At 34.2% G+C, this 21,838-nt stretch overlaps 1 protein-coding gene and 1 pseudogene across 1 annotated transcript; one reads left to right on the top strand and one right to left on the bottom strand.

Moving 5' to 3' along the window:
- Window positions 1-10,423: 10,423 nt before the first annotated feature.
- LOC122293485 (protein FAR1-RELATED SEQUENCE 4-like) lies at window positions 10,424-16,606 on the top strand. The gene is made up of 8 exons (XM_043102063.1): window positions 10,424-11,230; window positions 11,312-12,049; window positions 12,143-12,455; window positions 12,605-12,792; window positions 12,906-12,998; window positions 13,090-13,228; window positions 15,911-16,160; window positions 16,423-16,606. The coding sequence occupies exons 1-8, from the start codon at window positions 10,424-10,426 to the stop codon at window positions 16,604-16,606; spliced, it is 2,712 nt and encodes a 903-aa protein (XP_042957997.1).
- A 602-nt stretch (window positions 16,607-17,208) lies between these two features.
- Window positions 17,209-18,349, bottom strand: LOC122294039 (annotated as a pseudogene).
- Between the last annotated feature and the right edge of the window lie 3,489 nt (window positions 18,350-21,838).

Below are 21,838 nucleotides of genomic sequence, written 5' to 3' on the forward strand. Positions count from 1 at the left end.
CCATGTGAATTTGGGTCCCGTGAACCCAATATCTATGAGTCCATTACGGTCCATAAACACTCTTAAGCCTCTGTTCAGATTAGTATAAAAGGGTCGCCCACCATGCTTCTCAGACTGATCTAACAAATCATTAAAGTCCCCAACGCAAGCCCAAGGGCCTGGAATGCTTGATGAATGGATTCGAGATGATTCCAGAAATTATCTTTTTTGTTCTTTTGAGCCGGACTATAGACGAAAGTAATCAGCTATGGATAATGTGAAGGATCAGAATAAACAAGAACTGAAATTGCATTAGCATTAATATTTACAAGTTCCAAGTCAACCCCCGGACGCCAAAGCAACAAAAGGCCCCCTTTTTTACATGCAACTGGTTGATACACAAAATGTTGGATACCCAGACTATTAACAACAAAAGAGGTTCGTCTTACGACACCAAGGTTTCCGATAAAAAGATGACATCCGGGTTATGAGTCCTAATATTAGCCGTTAGGTTTCTAATTGTCTCGGGTCGGGCGATCCCATGGAAATTCCATGCTAAAGTTCTCATGGAATTTTTGGAGGCATGTTTGGGCTGCTTATCTATCTATTTTGCCTTTACTTATCAATTTCATTATTCATTTTTATTTATTATTATTATTATCTTTAGGCAAGAGTAGCAGATATCGGATAAGGGCAGTGTAGGCTGTCGCCAGTAATAATAGCTGGCGTGCCGCTAGCATAATATCGGTCCGGCTATTATACCGCCCATTTATATCGCTGAGTGTAATGTCTTGTGGTTTTTTTTTTTTAATTTTTTTAATCACTTTCTTAATTATTAATATAAAAAATTATTTTAATATAATTAAAATCACTTTATTAATCATTAATATAAATTGTTTTTGACCAGTTGTCAAAATGGGCGATCAAGCGCAGGCAAAAAAGAGACATTTCCGTAACCACCTAGCACAATATCAGTTTTATTTTTATTTTTTGTTTTAGATTTTTTTAATATATTTAAATATTTTGAAAAAATAAAAATATATATAAATACATTAAAAATTCTATAGGATATAGGATAATATGGTTTATTATCTAAGCAAGAGACATGGTTTGTATCTACCAACTGTAAAATATTGAGTAAAGTATTAAAGATAGACATATAATTTTTTAAAACATTTACTTGTAAATGGAGAATATTAATATATAATTTTAAATTCAAATTAGTAAATATTTAAATTCAAGTTGTTATAAGAATATTTTTATCTTGAAATATTTAAAATTTAAATCATAGCCTTCAATATTTGTCTATCATGGCTAGAAAGAGTGATGCTACTTTGTTGCTTACAACTGCCCGCGGCAAGTTGTCGTTAGACTAAAATTAATTTTTTATTTATTTATTCATATTTTTTTTATCATTATAAGATATTTTTAAAAAATATAAAAATATATCAATACACTAATAGTTACTTCTTTAACTATTAAGTAAAGAAAAAAAATTATAAAACAAAAGTGTCAAAATGAGGTATCAAAGTGTCAAAAGTAGCATTTTTTATCTAGAAATTTTATCATCTATGGTGTTGACAGTGTAGTTGTCATCTCCCAACAAATAGTCCTCGCACAAAGACATTTTATTTGGAGATTGTTAGTTGGTTGAATAATAATAATTAAAAAAATTATTGATAAATAATAGGAAAATAATCATGATACGTGCGATGTTATATTTTATCGTGTTATTGTATTTAGAAATCTGTGTAGAGAACATATTATTTACATAATTAATTAATATAAAATAATTTAATCTACAAAATTCAAACCCGCAAATGCTTTTTGTAAATAAAATCATGTCGTATCAACAGTATGCAATGTGTATACTCCATATATACCAACTTATAAATAGTATATTTTCTATTTCTATTTAGTATATTTCCCCACAAAAAGGAAAAAACAAAACAACTTGAAAAACCAAGGCCGTTTAAGTTCTATCTCAGCGATGTGATCACAGCCATTCTTGCATAAGTAATTCTCTCCAAAATAAAAACAACTCGTTAATTGAAATTGTCAACGAGCTTAGCTTTGCTTACTATTTTAAGCTGTTTCAATATCCGTCAGAAGTTCAGAACCAAATTACAAAGTCCATACATAAAGTAAATTACCAATTTCTCAGTTGTATTGCCGCAGATTGATTTTCTCTCATCCACGAATATTTCTGCACCAATTTTCCCCCCAAGCAAACAGGCATTTGCATTTTAGCGTGCCCACTTTTTTAGTGATCTTGCGCCCATCTCGGCCCCAAGACTATATAAATTCTTGTGCTATTACGAGAGGAAAATAGCGGAACTTTGGAGGAAGAACAATGAAGGGTTTACTCTTGTGCTTGGTTCTCATCATAAGCATGGTGGTGCTAAGGGGGGGCACTGGCGCTTCCGCATCGAACATCGATGTTGGGGTGCTAGACCCATGCAAGAAGCCTGGGGGTCCACACCCCGGTTGTAATCATGACGCCAAGGCACCTCCTCAAGAGGCTAACAAATACCAACATGGTTGCAACCGGGAATATCACTGCCGTCATTGAGGAAATTGATCACCTCCCTGCATGCGTACTCTGATCTTGGCCGAACGGCTAATCCCAAAACTTCAAGATAAACAAAGGATCAAGCGCGTCTGTGCATGAGTGCGTGTGGTGTATTGTCAAGATACCACTGGATTACTATATTGTATGGTTTATGTTAAGAAAAATTTTGTCCTTTCACCCTGAAAAATTATGTTTTCAAGTTAGTGTAAATGATGTGCTTTTCATATTCTTGACAAATAAAAATAAAATATAAAAATTTTTGAATCTTACTGATCAGATCTTGCTGCGCATCAAATGTGTGAATGATGTATTCTTTATATTGACTATAATGTAGAAAGCTAGATTCTTAACCAATTGAGATAAGAATTAAGCTACTTAAGTTACACCAGATCAACAAGCGTGACTAAGAATAAAACATTCACGATTAGGTAAATCAAATAATTGTTAATTTTTACTTATAAGACATATCAAGTAAAAGAAATTTTATTGATGATAATACTTTCATTATCTTGCACGGCGCATATGCACACACATACATACACGCATGATATATGTAGATACATATATATACATATGTATGAATAGATATATCGCTCCCTAATATATAGATTAAAAGTTGTTGAACTCAAGGTTTCAAGTTTTGTGTAATTATATATCTACACATGGATTTTGATGATAACAAATCACGAATTCAAAGAATAAAGAAGTCTCAAGCTCAAGTTGTCTACACAATAGAGTCAATCATTTCAAGGAAACAAGCACGAGCAAGAAGGGAATAAGTTCATATTAAAGTCATAGAGTAATGTTGTAAATCTCTTAAAATTTTGAAATTAGGATTAAGATTCAAAATTAATATTTTATCATAAAGCATTAAAATACATTTTTCACATGTGCATGAATATTTTAAAAATTTTGAAAGATGATTGATTGTCATCTTTTACATATGCATGCCTTGATTAAAGGTTTGCATTTTGAAAATATTAAAGATGATTGATTGTTATATTTCATATGTGCATGTTTTATTTGAATATTTTCAAAAGTGATTGATACTTTTTTTAACTTATGCAAAAGGTAGATATTTTTGTTTGAAATATTTGAAAAGTAAAGTGTGCTCCTTTTGTCATATGCAAAAAGTAGAAAGATTAGGTTTGAAAAATTTGAAAAGTAAAATGTGCTCCTTTTGTCATATGCAAAAAGTAAAAGATTAGGTTTGAAATATTTGAAAAGTAAAATGTGCTCATTTTATCATATGCCAAAAATAAAAGATTAGATTTAAAGTTTTTGAAAAATGAATGATGTTGTCTTTGACAATTGAAAAAGAAGAACCTTTTATTTGAATTTTTTGAAAAAGTGAATGATGTTGTTTTTAACATGTGAATCTTTTTAAATTTGAACATGAAGTCTTATATGTCTATAAATAAATCATTTGAGAGTTTCACATTTACAAAATCTAGAGCATACAACATTCATTCAAAACTTTCATTCGCTCTTCTCTAAGCATTGAGTCTTAATCTTTATTCATTTTGAGAGATATAGTTTGCGCTGTATTGTTCTTATTTCACTCATTGATGAGTTTTTCTGATAACTTACTCACTATCAGCTCTTATATCAGTAAAAAGGTGTGTATAACCCTTGTGCGTGTAGAAAGTATTCTACATAGGGAATAGTTGAATCACCACGTGTAAGGTGATTGCAAGTGTAGAGGGTGTTCTACACAGATCTTTTGTAGCGGTGTTGTTCAAAGGTGTAATAGATTTTTATCTCCACCTAAAAGAAGTTGAATAGTGAATTTGAGAATTCTCAAGGGGTAGCTTGAGGCGAGGACGTAGGCAGTGGGGCCGAACCTCGTTAACATACTAAGTTTGCTTCTCTCTTACCCTTACTCTTTATATTTATTGCTATTTCGTATTTTTTTTATATTTTATATTGTATATTTGATTTATAATTGTATATTTGATTTATTTTATATTGTATATTTGTTATATAATTGTTATTTATATTTGATTTTAATAAGTTTGTTATTTTCTTGTGTTAGTCATCGGGGCAACAAAAGTATCAATGAAGTCTTCTATTTTATTTTACAAATTGTAAAATCTTTATGGGGCAATCTCGTTATCATCAGGGTAAGTAAATAATTCTATATATAGATAAACAAACAAACAAGAAATTAATGATACAGATACTTTAAGCTCCCGTATTTCTATCAGGTGAACTTGATTGTTATTTTTTGCCCGTCTTATTTGTATTTGTCCTCCACAAATATGCATACTATCAACCATTCTTTCAAAACCAATTTTTTCAGAAAAATGGTATCTCTTGTTGCTATTTTAAGCTGTGACCCTATTTAAATGTTGCCAGAAAGGAAGTCTCGACAATTTGAAAGGGGCTTACTTTAGAGAGTTAACGTGAGGTCATCGTTTTGGTATTTGGTTCTCATAAGCATGGTGGTGGTAAGGGCTACTGGTGCGACTAATCTGAGTCGCCATATATTTAATCCATGCAAGTTGCCCGAAATTCCGCACTTAGGTTGTCCTAAACAAGCTGGAGGGCCTCCTAAAGAAGCAAACCCCTACAATCGAGGTTGCAACAAGATTTTTCGCTGCCGCAGATGAAGCCAACAAAATTAATATTATGTTTGGCAATAGAAGATTTCCAATGCAAACATGTTTTAACTCAAATATCTTTTTCCCTCCTTCAAGAAAATTCCCCCCTAATTCATGTTAGTGGCACATGAAGGAGCGGTAACTTTTGTACGTCAAGGGAAGTTGGAAAGTGTATTAGGTCAATAGTAGTTTGAAAGGGAATAGCCATATATATGAAAGTTCAATATTAATATATATATATATATATATATATATATATATATATATATATATATATATGCATGTGTGTCTATTTCTTATTTTTCTTTGGGAAAAAGCTTTTCCATTTTTTGTTTTCTATTTCTTCCTCAACCTCTTCCCCTTCTTCTTTTAAATTTTATTTTCAACTTCGTATTAAGAAAATTAAAAAGTAGTGATCTATGCAGCTTTTCCATGCAACCCCTTCTTTTTAATGTCAAAACACAAATATTATCGACTAGGCTGCCAGTTGCAGCTTGCAGGTATTGGATAAAAAATGCCCAAAAATACAAAGTACATAACAAAGTGGATTGATCGAGAGATAAGTTGTTCATGAATTGCCCCCAATATAGTTATTCTATTTTTAAGCCGTGGAAAACACACCATCTACATTACTTAAATGATCAGATTTGATTTGTTAGATTCAAATTTTAAAATTTATATTCTAAATAAAATTATGACATGTAAATATTTTATCCTTCAACTATACACACTGCCTTGAGAATAGAAGCTTTCGTCTAAATACAATGAGAAGTATAAGGTCTATAAATAAAATATAACTGCTAATTTCTATAGAAATCTTATACAAGTAAGTACATAAATTAACATGACTTAATGTGACACGCTATATATACTTTATAATAAAAATAGCTTTACATCTAACACATTATACTAAACCACGTCAGACTGTAAACTTCCTTGTATAAAATTTCTATATAAATCAAACATTTTTCTAAATAAAGAATTCTACACTGATATATTTTTATATTGGACAATGCTAGAGTGCATACCAAATTTGCACCCTATACATGCACACAAGTGGAAATGGCTTTTTTGTTTTTTGTTTTTGTTTCAAGTATTTTTTAAACATCCTTAATCATTAATAAAAAAATTAAAAAAATACAAATTCACTAATAGTCACTTCTTTAATCATTAAGAAAAAATTAAAAAATTACAAAAATTAAAATATATGAGTGGACATATTTGAGAGTCATACTAGCATTTTCTTTTTGAAATGATATGTCAAATCTAATGAGATTTACTATCTAACATATCATATCAAATTTCATCAATCTATAAATAAAAAATAAAAAATTCCACAAAAGAAACATTTCTCACAAGGATTTCTTGTCTATATATACCTTCAAAGCGTAGCACTTGAAAACTTGCAAGCTAAGATCCATATTAACCTTAAATATTGGCAAAAAAATTATATTAATAATTATTTTAATTATATTCTTATAATTTGTTATAGCATCCTAATGCTGAGTAATAGGTAGTCAGATTTCATATATTTAAATAATATTATGGTTGCTGGTAGCCATATATAGCGAGATTTTGATTGTTGGAATTATACCACTACTAGCCATTGCCTGTAATAGTTCTGATGCTTAAATCAGTAACGAGTGAAGGATAATAATTCAAGAACGTGGAATCAAATGATTCGAGAATCATTCCGGCCATAATGGACTTTTATTCCATTATCTTCTATTCCTAGATGGAGATTAATAATCAATGATCTTATAATTTTAGGGTATAATTTGTTATCCTCTCTCGTGAAAGACATCATTCAAATTATTCAAATTTCCATACTTTCAACGCATATAAAAAGAAGAAGAAAAACATGAATGAATCGATGTGTTGGGTTTAGCCACGATAGTGCTAAACTCAGCCAAAACCATATTATAATTAAAATTTGAAATTCAGTTTTCTATGTTCCCTTAATATAATTATTTAATACAAAAGATTGGAATTTGGTTATAATTGGTTTTGTGAGCAATATAAGTTATGACAACTCCATATGCATATAACAATCATCTCTAATATGCAAAAATGGAGTGTGAGCTCGTTGTCATCAAGGTAAGCAAATAGCTATATATAGATAAATAACTAAATAAATAAACAAGGTAGTTATTTGTTATGTTATAATTCTCCATTTATAAGAAAAAATTAATGATGGAGATATGTATGTATACTACTAACCATTCTTTCAAAACCATTTTCCAAAACAAAAAACATGTATCTCTTGCTGCTATATTTAGATGTGATCCCTATTAACACCTTGTCCTAAGATTATATAAATTGATCAGCATCGACAGTATTGCCAAAAAGGGAGTCATAACAGGCTAAAAAGGGTGAGGGTTAACATGAGGCCATGGTTCTGGTGTTTGCTTCTCATAAGCATGGTGGTGCCAAGGGCTACTGATGCTAATTTGAGTCGCAGTATCTTTAAAGCATGCAAGCAGCCTAAAGCCTCAGGTTGTCTTGATAATCCAGGGGGGCCTCCGAAAGATGCAAATCCCTATACTCGAGGTTGCAACAAGATTTTCCGTTGCCATGGATCAAACCAACATAATTATTAATATTATGTTTGGCAATAGAAGATTTCGAATGCAAACGTGTTATAACCCGAATATATTTTTCCCTTTCCTTAAAGAAAATTATCCCCTCAATTGTTAGTGGCACATGAAGGAGAGTAACTTTTGTATGGTGTTCTCTAGGGTATGCTCGAAAGGAGCAGATACTGCATACAAGGTATGTTTGAATGGGTATTAGGCCCATTCACTTTATGTTGTTTCAATGTTTTTCTTCCCAATAAAAAAAATAAAAATAATAGTTTGAAAAGGAATGTAAGCCATCTGAAAGTTCAATAATATATATTTCTCTTGTTTCTCTATTTCTTATTTGTTTTAATTTTCTTTTTACTTAGTACTAAGAAAATGAGTAATGCTACATACAATCGTAGATTGTGTAAGTAACTTGAAAAAAGTAAGATCCACTATTAATTTTTTTTAGAATCCCGTATTTATTTACTTTCTATAAAATGATTGCACGGCATTTATGTACTCACAATGCAACTATCATTAAAAACACTCTATACTTTTCCATGCAACCCATTCTTTTTAATGTCTAAACAAAAACAATAACCAGGCCAAAGGGACCAGAATTCCAGAAGAACTATGGTTGTTAATTGCCTGCCAGAAATAAGTCTGTTGCCAGTTGCAACTTGCTGGCATTGGATGAAAAATGCCTAAAAATACATAGTACATAACAAAGTTGAGAGAGAAATTGTTCATGAATTGCCCCCTTCTAATCGTCTCTAATAAAATTAGACCAGTCTAAATATAGTTATTCTATTTTTAGGCTGGTGTGTAAACACACTATATATATTATTTAAATGATAATATTTGATTTGTTATATTTAAATTTTAAAATTATATTTCAAATCAAATTATGATATGTAAGCACTTTATCTAGTATACTCTACATACTAACTTGAAAATTTAAATTTTCATCTAAATATAATGAGAAGTATAAGGTCTATAAATAAAATAGACGTGCTGATTTACAGAAATCTTATATAAGTTTACAAATTAACGCGACTTAACGTGATACACTATATATATTTCATATTAAGAATAACTTTACATATGACAGATTACACTAAATTACGTAAAATTTCTATATAAATTAAACAATTTTCTAAATAAAGAATTTACACACTAATAAGTTTTGATATGTTGGATCTAACAAAATTTATTATTTAACCTATCGTATCAAATTATATCTGTTTGTAAAATAATTTTTTCCAAAAGAAACATTTCTCGTATGGATTTATTGTGTATAGCCTTCAAAGCGTAGCACTTGGAAACATGCAAGATCCATAACCTGAACAGTAGTTCTATATGCAAACGGGAAATGTAAGCGGCACGCAGTCGGGTGACGTGGCGTTATGCCACGTCAGCATCTATTTAAAAAAAAAAAAAAACGAATGAAAACCAAAACCGGTGCAGATTGAAAGCATTTCTGAAAGGCACCTGATTTCCCGCTTCTTCCATTCGCGAGCCCCCCAGAACTGAAAGGAGGAAGACTACGTCGGCGTTGGTGCAGAGAGGTGTTGCCGGTGGGTGGGTTGATCTCGGGCTGGTCCGGTCTGCGTTGGAGTGGGTCAAAGGCCGACCGTTGTTTGGGTCAGGTTGGTTTCACTTGAGATTGGGTCAGATCCGTGGGCCATCTGCTTGGGTCCGGTCCGTGGGCCATCAGCTCGGGTCAACTTCGTGGGCCATCAGCTCGGGTCAGCTTCGTGGGCCAGCAGTTTAGCCCAGCATCTCGGGTCAGGGACGTGGGTGGTCAGTTTCGTGGGTCAGCACCACCACGGCCGCACCACCACGGCCAGGTTCTGGTTCTGAGATGGATCTATATCTGCATGCTTCAAAAAACCTGAAACAGATTTTCCTCCATTTGTTTGATATATATGTGGCTCTGTTTTGTGGGATTTGAATGAACATGGTAAATATATATTGTTGAACGTGAATCCATAGAGGAGTTTGAAAATGTTGTATACAAATGTGGTGTGGGTTTGCTCGGGTTTGTGTCGTGTAGGAGGCCAATGATATTGGGTTGATGTTGGTTTTTACGTTGGTTGTAAACTACAAAATGTAAAGGTGTGATTCAAGTATAAAACAATGGCTTTAATATTCGGTTATTGATGGCTTTAATATTTGGTTAATGATTTGAATATATAAAAATTTTTCTCATGAAATCTTTGCACGATTTTTTATTGGCTCTTTTCTGTTGGAGATGATTTGGTTTAATGAACTTGTTATGCAACTACTTGGTTAAAGGAGTTTATGTTCCCTTTTTTAATTTGTTGAACGCCATAAGAGAAGAAATTTGGGGAATGGAAAGCAATATGCTTTTATTTTATGAACCAAGATATAGCTTATTTCATAGGAAAGTTACTAATTCCTCATCGTTTACTTCCACTACCTAAATTATAAACTATTAGTTTCAATATGTAGATTTGATTACCTGAAAAGTGGGCTGAATACATCAATCTCTGGTAATATTTCAATGAGTTTCTACTGTGGTGAAGCTTAGATACAAATTTTTTTTTTATTTGGTAGTGCCATAAAATGATACCAGGTATTTATTATTTTGTTATGGTCAATTTTGGTTTTTTTAATTTAGTATGCCATTACCAAGTGTTTTTTCAACATTTGGAGATAAAAGTGAACAACTTTTACAGGGCATGGGAGAGTTTGAAGAACATGCATTGGATAGACCAGAAGAACGGGAAACTGAAGATGGCAGTCCAGGTGAACGGGAAATCGACGATTGCACTCCAGGTACATCACACGTAGTGCCATCGTCGAAAGGTGATGATATGATTGAGGAGCCAAAGTCGGGCATGGAGTTCAATTCGTTTGAAGATTTGTTTAGGTATTATAAGCAGTACGCTAAGAAATGCGGTTTTGGGGTGATGACACAAAGGAGTGACAGGTCAGATGATCAAAGTGTCAGATATGTTACTCTTGGTTGTGCACGGGGAGGGAAGGCACGGGTTAAGACATCCAATGTTGCCAACCCACGTCCGACGGGAAAGACAGATTGCAAGGCAAGGATAAATGCCTTGAGAGTCGATGGAAAGATGCAGTTGACAACAGTCAATAATTCACATAATCATGTTATCAGCCCACAGAAATCTCGCTTCTATCGATGTAACAGAGAAGTGAGTGAGACAGTTAAAAGAGTCCTTGACACCAATGACTTAGCGGGTATCCGATTGAACAAGAGTTACGGATCTCTTGTAGTTGGTGCAGGTGGCTTTGAGAACCTGCCATTTCTGGAAAAGGATTGTCGCAATTACATCGACAAAGCCCGTCATCTACGACTTGGTGCAGGTGGTGCTGGAGCACTTCGTGATTATTTCTTAAGGATGCAGTACAAGAATAACGGATTTTTTGCATTGATGGATTTAGACGATGACGGGAGGTTAAAAAATGTTTTTTGGGCAGATCCACGTAGTCGGGCAGCCTATAAGTATTTTGGTGATGTCGTGACATTCGACACCACATACCTGACTAATAGGTATGGGATGCCCTTTGCACTATTTGTTGGTGTAAACCACCACGGGCAGTCGATTCTTTTGGAGGCTGGGTTGATTTCCAATGAGGACACGGAGACCTTTACATGGCTATTCCAAACCTGGTTGCAATGTATGGATGGAGTAGCTCCAAAGGCGATAATTACTGATCAAGACAGAGCAATGAAAAATGCAATTGCTATTGTCTTCTCGGAAACTCGACATAGATTTTGCCTATGGCATATACTGAAAAGGCACCTGAGAAGCTTGGGGCATATTGCATATAAAAGCGGGTTGAAAACTGAGTTGATGAAATGTGTATACGACACACAAACTATTGAGGAGTTTGAAAAATGTTGGGCCGTGTTTATTAATACATACGACTTACATGAGAATGTGTGGTTGAAAAGTTTATATTTGGAGCATGCGCATTGGGTACCGGTTTTTCTAAAAGAGCACTTTTGGGCGGGAATGAGTACCACTCAGCGTAGCGAGAGTATGAATGCTTTCTTTGATGGTTATGTCCATTCAAAAACAAATCTGAAAGAGTTTGTCGACCAGTTTGACAATGCACTAAAAAGGAAAATTGAGAATGAAAATCAAGCAGAGTTTCTTTCCTTTAGTGGCATCATTCCCTGCGTATCTAGATCGCCAATTGAAAAGAAATTTCAAATGTTGTACACGAATGCAAAATTTAAGGAAGTTCAACAGCAAGTAATCGGTGTGCTTGATTTGGATCCAACTTTACAGACAATGGATGGTGTAATGAAGAGTTATTTGGTAGAAGATGAAGTTCGTATTTAGGAGTTCACAAAACAGGTTACATATTTTGTGGATTTTAATGTCGATGACTGTAATGCAAAGTGTTCATGTGGTTTATTTCAGATGAGGGGGATACTGTGTAGGCATATTTTGTCTATATTCAAATCAAACGGTATAAAATCGTTGCCAGATCAGTACATTTTAGACCGATGGCGGAAGGACATCAAGAGAAGATACACTTTAATCCGATCTAGCTATGATGCCGGGGATGAAAGGCCAAATGGTAATAGACAATCCATTCTTCTGAATATGTGTTATGAGATGATAGATTATGCGGTGGAATCTGAGAAGGACTTTGACGATGCAAAGAAGAAGATACAAGAGATGACTGGATTATATCGTCAGAACCAACGACCCTTATCTAGCGGCCAAACAGGTTTCAAGACCACCAATTGAAATTTATTTTTGTGAAAAGTTTTTTATTTTGTATATTGTATTTTGTATTTACAATTTTGGGTTTACATTTGCTATTTATTTTGGATTGACATTGGAAATGTTTTTTTATTATATTTTTGCAATGCAAAGTTTCGGAACCTGGGGTTACAATACTAGATGGGGCTGTAGTTGGTAGCTCACAACAAGTCAAGAGTCCACTTGTTGTCAGAGGAAAAGGAAGACCTCCGTCTCTTAGACGAGCATCCAGGATGGAGACAGAAATGCGGAAGGTTAAAGCCAAACAGAAGAAAGCACAAGTGGTTCAAAAACGCAAACAGGTGCATGTTTTAGTAGGGGATAATAAAAACATAAATATTTTCGTAGTGTGTCATTATGATAAAGTTTGGATATATTCCTTATGACGAGTTATAACTATTTACTTCACTTTTAGCGAGATGAAGGAGATACAGTACCTATGGGCACAAAACGGAGTTTATTTGGGCCATCAGAAGCAGATGCATATTCCAACCATGGACAATTTACGGTATCATGTTTGGATAATTTGTACGATTGGCATATTTTTTGAAGGAGGTCTATATTTGTAATGTGTTAAAATAACCTGTATTTATTAATAGGTTATGGACAGTAGTGGGACCACGCAAAGTGTTCAGTCGTGGTATTTTGGTAGTCAAGGAAGTGTTCATCCTATGGTTGGTAGTCAAGGAAGTGTTCATCCTATGGTTGGTAGTCAAGAAAGTGTTCATCATATGGTTGGTAGTCAAGAAAGTGTAAGATCTCTCACTTATCTAGGCCATTTTAGTAATATTATTTATTATTTGATCAAGATTTGTTTATTTGGATGGAAATAGATTTTTTATGATTGGATGACACACAACCAAAGCGGCCTGGGTGGAGATGGGTCAAACGCATGGATGTAATGCGTTTGTATATTTCATGTGACTTGGTGTATTTACAAGGAGGAGGCTGATGCATTTTTTGTACACCACATGATGTGGTCTATTTTGCTTTTCCCTCTGAATTATTTGGGCAGCTTGCCAGTTATTTGTAGATGAGATTCTATTTTGTATATTCTCTCTGAGAATTTAAGTGGATAAAAGGAGGAAGTGGCTGAAAAGTGTATGATGTAAGATTCAGATATATATATATATATATAGATTACAGGAGAATTTGTGTTTTCATCAAAACGGATTTTAATTGATGGCATACATAATATAAGCATTGATTTATTAACAGGTCATGTGATGTGAGGTTATTGGGATTGTTACGGCACGGGTTTTGACTTGGGGAAACTATGGACCAATTGGTAAGCACAACAGGTGTGCGTGCAATTGACGTTATTTGTTAGGTGATGTTTGTTAGGTGATGTTGGTGTATTTATTGTGGTGAAAGACAATATTGTATGAGGATTTGTCTTATAAGACCTGATGCTGGTATCCGTTTCAAGCTTTTTGCCTTACATATTTTGTGTCTATGACACATCTATACGAGTTAATGTGCAATGATGTGGTAACGTGTAGCATTGTAGTTTATTGTAATCTTCTGTCTGATGCAAAAATTGACTACTAAGTATTCAATTGCTGGCAAAAAGCTGGTATCCAATAATACACTGCCAAATTTGTATTGTACAAGCAATATGCTTAACAGAAGCCCAAATAATCATACCTTAATATACTGGAACCACATAAAGAAATGGTAATAATTTCCCTCATACATCAAACTATAAGCACAAGTGGTCTATATACAGGGGATCAAACTCGTTAAAGTACCAGAAAATTCACCTGAAATTTCAAATACATACAAAAGTCCCATGAAATTTGTAAAGAAATTTTAAATACATACAAAAGTCCCAGGAAATTGGCTAGAAATTTTAAATACATGGTAATTGTCCCAGGATATACAAAATTGCATATGACACATCTATTACATTAACTGATCAAAGTGTCATGAGCATCAAAAGGGGTTGAGTTACATGAGCTGAAGCATTGGCCGATAGACATTACAACCACTTCGATACGAAATAAATACAGCACAAACTAGTACAAAAAAAAAACCATGAGACTTTTAATACTTTCAACGCTCCCTTGTACTTCTTCTCCAATGCGGTAAATTTGGCTTCCTCCGTGCACAGCTGCTCATGAAGTACCCTTTCGTGCCTCCGTTCAGCTAACTCCAACGTCATCTTACAGCAAGTGTTTTGCTCACTTTGAAGATCAATCCACTCAAAAAAGCCACATTGTTTATTCATCTTATAGTTTGGACAATTGAAAAATCTTCTACCAAAAGATTTTGCTTTTCCAGAAATCCGTAGTTTCGCTTGGGAGCCACAATAGCAAAGTGGTCTCTCCAAGCTTGACCCGGAATGAGAAGCAGAACTCATTCTCTATCATAATATTGAAGTAAAAACAACCACCAGTCAAGAGTATATATTAAACAGTGTATATATGCATGGGAGAAGAAATATACACGGGAGGTATGGCATAATATTTTGCAAAGAGATAAATTATCTAACAAAAATATTTATATAACATTTTGCACTTGGGTGATAATTTTACACGGGAGGATATGGCATATTATCCTGCAATGAAGATATATAGTAACTGATATTTCCATCCTAAACAGCAAATAATATATAACATTGAGCATCTATTACACCAAGATTCAATGTGCTCATAAACCCATACACTTCAGCCAGTTCGACAATGCACCACATACCAATTACCCACCAACTTAACCAAAGTGTCACAATAGACCACATAACAAAGCACATAAACTAAAATTCACAAACTAAAAACAGAAATCAGATTCGAAGCATCTACTGGGCAATTCAATAACACAAGATGAACAGAAATTTAAAAATATTATAGATCTAGTAACTGAACAAGAGTCATTATACGCAGGAAAAAAACAGCCCCCATACAGTATTATGATGAACTAGTGGACCGAGAAATCTTACCTTAATAGTTTTAGACCGAACAGAGAAATGAATTTAGGGTTTTTCCACTTCTAAGGGGTGAATCGATCGAGAAGTAGAGAGGGAGGGAAGTGTTCATCATACCAACAGATTCCCGTTCGACAACCAACAAAAATAAATGACAGCCTAAAAAATGACAACCAAAAAAAAAATTGAAAAATTACGTAGCGGAAAAATTTAGGGTTCGGAATTCTCGGGATGAATCGGAGGAACCTTTGAGGGAGGAATCGAGAGAGAATCAGACCAATCGCAGAGAGTGAGAGACGGAATCGAAAGTGGTTCGAGAGAGGAGAAGCAGTCTAGGGTTCTCTACATCTAGGGTTCCAATCGCAGAGAAGGCGAGAGGGTCTCGACCATTAACTGGTTCGACAGGATTTGGGGTTCCAATCACAGAGAGGGAGAGAGGGTTTCGAGGGTCTCGTGATGAAACTGGTTCTGAGATGGATTTGGGGTTTCAATCGCAGAGAGGGAGAGAGGGTTTCGAGGGTCTCGTGATGAAACTGGTTCTGAGATGGATTTGGGGTTCCAATCGCAGAGAGGGATAGAGGGTTTCGATGGAGGTTTCGATGGATTGCAAGATGAAACTGGTTCTGAGATGGATTTGCGATTGGATTTGGGGTTCCAATACCAGAGAGGGTTTCGAGGGTCTCGAGAGTGGATTGAGAGAGGAGAAGCAGAGAGTAAAGAGAGAGACTTAGGGTTCCAATCTAAATGGTGAGTTCCAGTTCCAATCTAAACGGTGAGTTTTGATTTATCCACGTCAGCAGCGCCGACTGCACGCCGTTTACACCAGGCGACTGCACTCAGCATTTTTCTAACCTGAAATATCGGCACAAAAATTAATATATTAATATTTATTTTAATTATAGTCATTTCATTCATTTATTATAGCATCCGAATGCTGCGGTAATATTTCTAATAAAGAAATATTACGTGGAAATAAATCTAAATTAAATTAAGGGGTAATGCTTACTAGGATACTTGACAGCTTGAGTAGCGAGCCCATTGAAGTAGAAGGTCCCATCGGACCATCTGAACTGTGCCCAATAAGAGCTAAATTCGTAGCTCGCGTGCCAGGTCACCGAGTCAGGTTTGTGACACCTTTCCCCCGGTTGAATCAGGTCACAGGTTTTGTTCCCCTGCGAGGACGCGTAGGATAATGCCGACCGCACTTCGCTCCTATTGGCTCCCTTCGCTACCACGCACCATATCTTTCCCTTGTACGACTCTCTGTTCATCGGCTTCAGCAACGGCTTGTACTTCGACTCCGTCGTCTCTACGGAGAGTTCTATTAGGAGTGTAAAAACAAATTAATAAAAAATTAATAAACGGTAAACCGGATCAAATTGAATCGATTTATATATATTTTAATTTTTTATATTATATATAATATTTATATGTAATATATAATTATATATAAAATAATTTTATATTATATAATAAATTATTAATTAATATAATATTAAATTTTAAAATCTTATATCATTTTATTTATTATATTAATATTATATAATGCATATTAATAGTTATATTAATACTATATCACTATATATTATAATATATTATAATATATCATTATATTATATATTATAATATATCATTATCTATTATATTACAATATATCATTATAATTTATAATACAATTCTAATATATATTGTAATATACTACAATATATTATCACTATAGTATTATATATTATAATATACTATATTATATGAAATATAATATTGTACATTAAAACTGGTAAAATCGGACCGAAAATTGAGGATAACCGGTACATAATCGATTTTGAAAAATGTAAAACCGTACATACTGGTCCTAAATTTTATCTAAAACCAAACCGAATCGGACCAGTTACACTCCTGGTCTATCTCATATGCGTTCAACCCGTTAGGGTACAACAACTCGAAATTTCGCTCCGTACCCACACCTGATTTTTAGTCTCGTCTATGGCGGATGGAGTCCCAACCTTGACCGTGATGATCCCTTGGGCTCTTAGGGAATTCTTGATTTTGCGCATGGCAGGGATGAGGTCGTACCAGCTTTGCGTGTCGAAATAGGAGCTGAGGATTTTGTTTCCGACGAGGAGGTACTGTATCATAGTATACGGGTAAAACAGTACGGCGTTAAATCGGACCCACTGGTCAGTGATGGTTTGGTTGGAGGAGATGTTGGAGATGAGCTGGTTGGGGACCATGATTGAGACCTTAAGGTTTGTGTTCTTAAGGGATTGTGGATTTTTGGATTGGCGTTGTAGATTTTAACGCACTTGGCTTTGAGGGATTTAATGAGCTCTACGGACCGCGACGATGATGGCAGATTATTTCCCAGCTGACCATAGTTTACTCCCACGTTGCCTGAGATCTCTGCGCCTGCAAGCAAAATATGGTTTAAGAGCACAATAAGCGAACCCCGCAAAATTGCTTTCAAGAACTTATGAGCAAACAAATAACTTTGCACTTACTGCAAATGGAAACCAAGAGGTAGAGAATGAGTAGAGGAACAAGATCCAAACCCATCTTCATTGTACTCTGCTGCTTCTTGAGCTTACTGAACTCAGAGTGAAACCATCCCAAGAGAGAGAGAAAAAAAAAGGGGAAAATAAAAGAAAGGAATTTGCTGTATTAGATATGAAGATAATAAGAGTGCAAAGCAAAAGATGTGGAGCACAGAGATTGTATGAGTTATGGGGTTCTAGCAGGTATGGGGAAGATTGAAGCTGGTTGGAAAGGTGGGTTGGAAAAATGATAGGGGAGTTGAACTAAACCCCACCGACCAATGGTGTCAAAAGGAGAATGAAAGGGTTTGGACCCTTTGGGGAATAACACTCTTTTTGATCTACAGTCAGCTTTGTGCAAAGAAAAGATAAAAGAAAAGGAAAGCAGAGTGTAATCTGTAGAGATAAGAGAGTGAGATCGGATGGATGAAGGAACATGACTCGTTTGTAAGGTAACGTCATTTTCAAGCTTTCTTGCTTGCCCTAAGGCTATTGTGTTAAGCATTTGTAAGGAAACTTAAGGCTTGGTTTCCAAGAAGGGAGAGAAGGGTGGAGAGTAGATCTATAGAGCAGCCACTGTAGCACTGCACACAGTGCACACCCTACGTGGCTGCCTTTTTTTTTTTTTTTTAAACAAAACGGTGCGTTTTGTTTGTTTTGTAATTCAGTTGGGTTGACTTTGCTTTTTGTCATTTTGCTTCCCCCATTCGAATTTGTCCCATGAAAGAGCTCCTCCCTTGCCCGCCTGCATCGTATCAGCTTCCTTTGCCCAGCGCCGACCGACGACACCCTCTCTTCGTCCAGCAACACCAAGCGATCTTCCTCTGTCTAGACAGCATCGCCACTCACTGAGTGCTCCTCTAATGGAGCAAATCAAACTAACAACCCAAGTACAAAAGCCCTCCGACGTTCCTTTGTTTCCCTGCCATCCCTGGTCAACAGTAAATCTTGTATCGTTTTTCCTTCCATATGATTACGTTGTTATTGTTTACGGAGAGAGGTGCAATAAAAGGGTTTTGTGAGATGGGTTTCGAATGTGTTAGGGCATGGAGAAAGAACCAAACTTTCTGCTTTTGATGACCTCTGTTTTCATTAAAGTTTTGAAAGCCATCTTTTTTATTCTACTGGAGTGAAAGTATAGTTTTAAATCTAAGTCTAGGAGCTGGAACTTTAGTATATATTAACACATTGCATGTTGCCTTCCTTTTGGTGCATTGAAAAGTAGTGATTACCTCGATTTGGTTGGACTGGAGCATGCATGTCCCAAAGCTTGCACTAATGATACTATCTTAAAAACTAACCATGATGCTTAGATTGGAGCTTGGGCCGAAATCTTGGAATGGAGCTTTTGATGACCTCTGGTTTGTGGTCTCTAGGTTTGCAGTTGAGTAAGTCCAGTAGAGTGATCTTAGCCTGCTCTGCTACTAAGTTGGGGCTCTTAAATTCTTGTTGAAACATATACAGGTTTCTTCGAGCCTAGATTCTCTTGGCAACCACTGCTAGTTCTTCCACCACAGGCATACCCCCACTCAGAGTTGTTATTATAAATTAATATATAATATTATTATTTTATAATTAAAATCACTTATAAATTATAATTTGTATATATATAGGAGTTCCTTATACTAATATTGTAAACTTGTCTTGTAAATTTGAGTAAAGGAAAAGAGAACTGGTATAAATATAAAAAAATTATTTAAAATTAATATAAAAATTGACGTGATTTTATATCATTTATTATATTTCTTTTATATTAAAAATGATTTTATAATCTAATATTATTTATTAAATTACGTAAATTTATAAATTTAATTTACAGGTCAACCCTCCGTTTGAAAAGGCGTTGGATGACCAGTCAAAATTGTATCTACAATTTGGCCACCATGCACGCTGAAAATTTGCCACTGCGGCACCCTAAAATGGGCTGCTTATCTATCTATTTTGCCTTTACTTATCAATTTCATTATTCATTTTTATTTATTATTATTATATTTAGGCAAGAGTAGCAGATATCGGATAAGAGCAGTGTTAGGCTGTCGCCAATAATAAATAGCTGGCGTGCCGCTAGCATAATATCGGTCCGGCTATTATACCGCCCATTCATATCGCTGAGCGTAATGTCTAGTGGTTTTTTATTTTTTTATATATTTTTTAAACCATTTTCTTAATTATTAATATAAAAAATTATATTAATTTAATTAAAATTACTTTATTAATCATTAATATAAAGTTTTTTGACTAGGTGTCAAAATGGGCGATCAAGCGCAGGCAGCAAAGAAGCACAATATCAGTTTTATTTTTTTGTCTTTTTTGTTTTAATATTTTTTTAATTTATTTAAATATTTTTAAAAAATAAAAAATAATTCACAAATATATTAAAAAATTCTATAAGATGTAGGATAATATTTTTTATTATATAAGCAACAGACGTGGTATGTATCTACCAACTGTAAAATATAGAGTAAAGTACCGAAGATAGACATAATTTTTTAAAAAATTTACTTGTAAATGGAGAATATTAATATATAATTTTAAACTCAAATTAGTAAAGATTTAAATATATTTAATAAAGTAATATTAACATTGATTGATTATAGAATAAGTTGTTATAAGAATATTTTTATCCTAAAATATTTAAAATTTAAATCATAGCCTTCAATATTTGTCTATCATATCTAGAAAGATTGATGCTACTCTATCGCTTGCAACTACCCGTTGCAAGTTATTGCGAGACTAAAATTAATTTTTAATTTTTTATTCATTTTTTATATCATTATAAAATATTTTAAAAAAATATAAAAAAAAATATCAATACACTAATAGTCACTTTTTTAATTATTAAGTAAATAAAAAAATTATAAAAAAAAATACAAAAAGTGTCCAAATGAGGTATCAAAATAAGATCTCAAAAGTAGCATTTTTGATCTAGAAATTTTATCATCTATGATGTTGACAGTGCAGTTGTCATCTCCCAACAAATAGTCCTCGCACAAAGACATTTTATTTGGAGATTGTTAGTTGGTTGAATAATAATAATTAAAAAAATTATTGATAAATAATAAGAAAATAACCATATGTGCGATGTTATATTTTGTTGAGTTATTCTATTTAGAAGTTTGTATGGAGAACACACATTAGTTCATATAATTAATTAACACGACATAATTTGATTTACAAAATTCAAACCCACAAATATTTATTGTAAATTAAATCATGTCGTATCAACAATAAGCAATGTGTATACTCCACATTTACCAACTTATAAATAGTATATTTTCTATTTTCTATTTGGTATATTTCCCCACAAAGAGGAAAAACAAAACAACTTGAAAAACCATGTAAATGACAGGCCGTTTAAGTTCTATCTCAGCAATGTGATCACAGCCATTCTTGCATAAGCAACTCTCTCCAAAATAAAAACAACTCGTTAATCGAACTTGTCAAAGAGCTTAGCTTTGCTTACCATTTTAAGCTGTTTCAATATCCGTCAGAAGTTCAGAACCAAATTACTAAGTCCATACATAAAATAAATTACCAATTTCTCAGCTGTATTGCCGCAGATTGATTTTCTCTCATCCGCGAACATTTCTGCACCAATTTTCCCCCCAAGGAAACAGGCATTTGCATTTCAGCGTGGCCACTTTTTTAGTCATCTTGCGCCCATCTCGGCCCCAAGACTATATAAATTCTTGTGCTATTACGAGAGGAAAATAGTAGAACTTTGGAGGAAGAACAATGAAGCGTTTACTCTTGTGCTTGGTTATCATCATAAGCATGGTGATGCTAAGGGGCGGCACCGGCACTGCCGCATCAAACATCGATGCTGGGGTGCTAGACCCATGCAAGTGGCCTGGAGGTCCACATCCCGGTTGTAATCCTGACGCTAAGGTACTT

Source organism: Carya illinoinensis, chromosome 14 (genome assembly GCF_018687715.1).
Source record: "Carya illinoinensis cultivar Pawnee chromosome 14, C.illinoinensisPawnee_v1, whole genome shotgun sequence".
NCBI classification, from domain to species: Eukaryota; Viridiplantae; Streptophyta; class Magnoliopsida; order Fagales; family Juglandaceae; genus Carya; species Carya illinoinensis.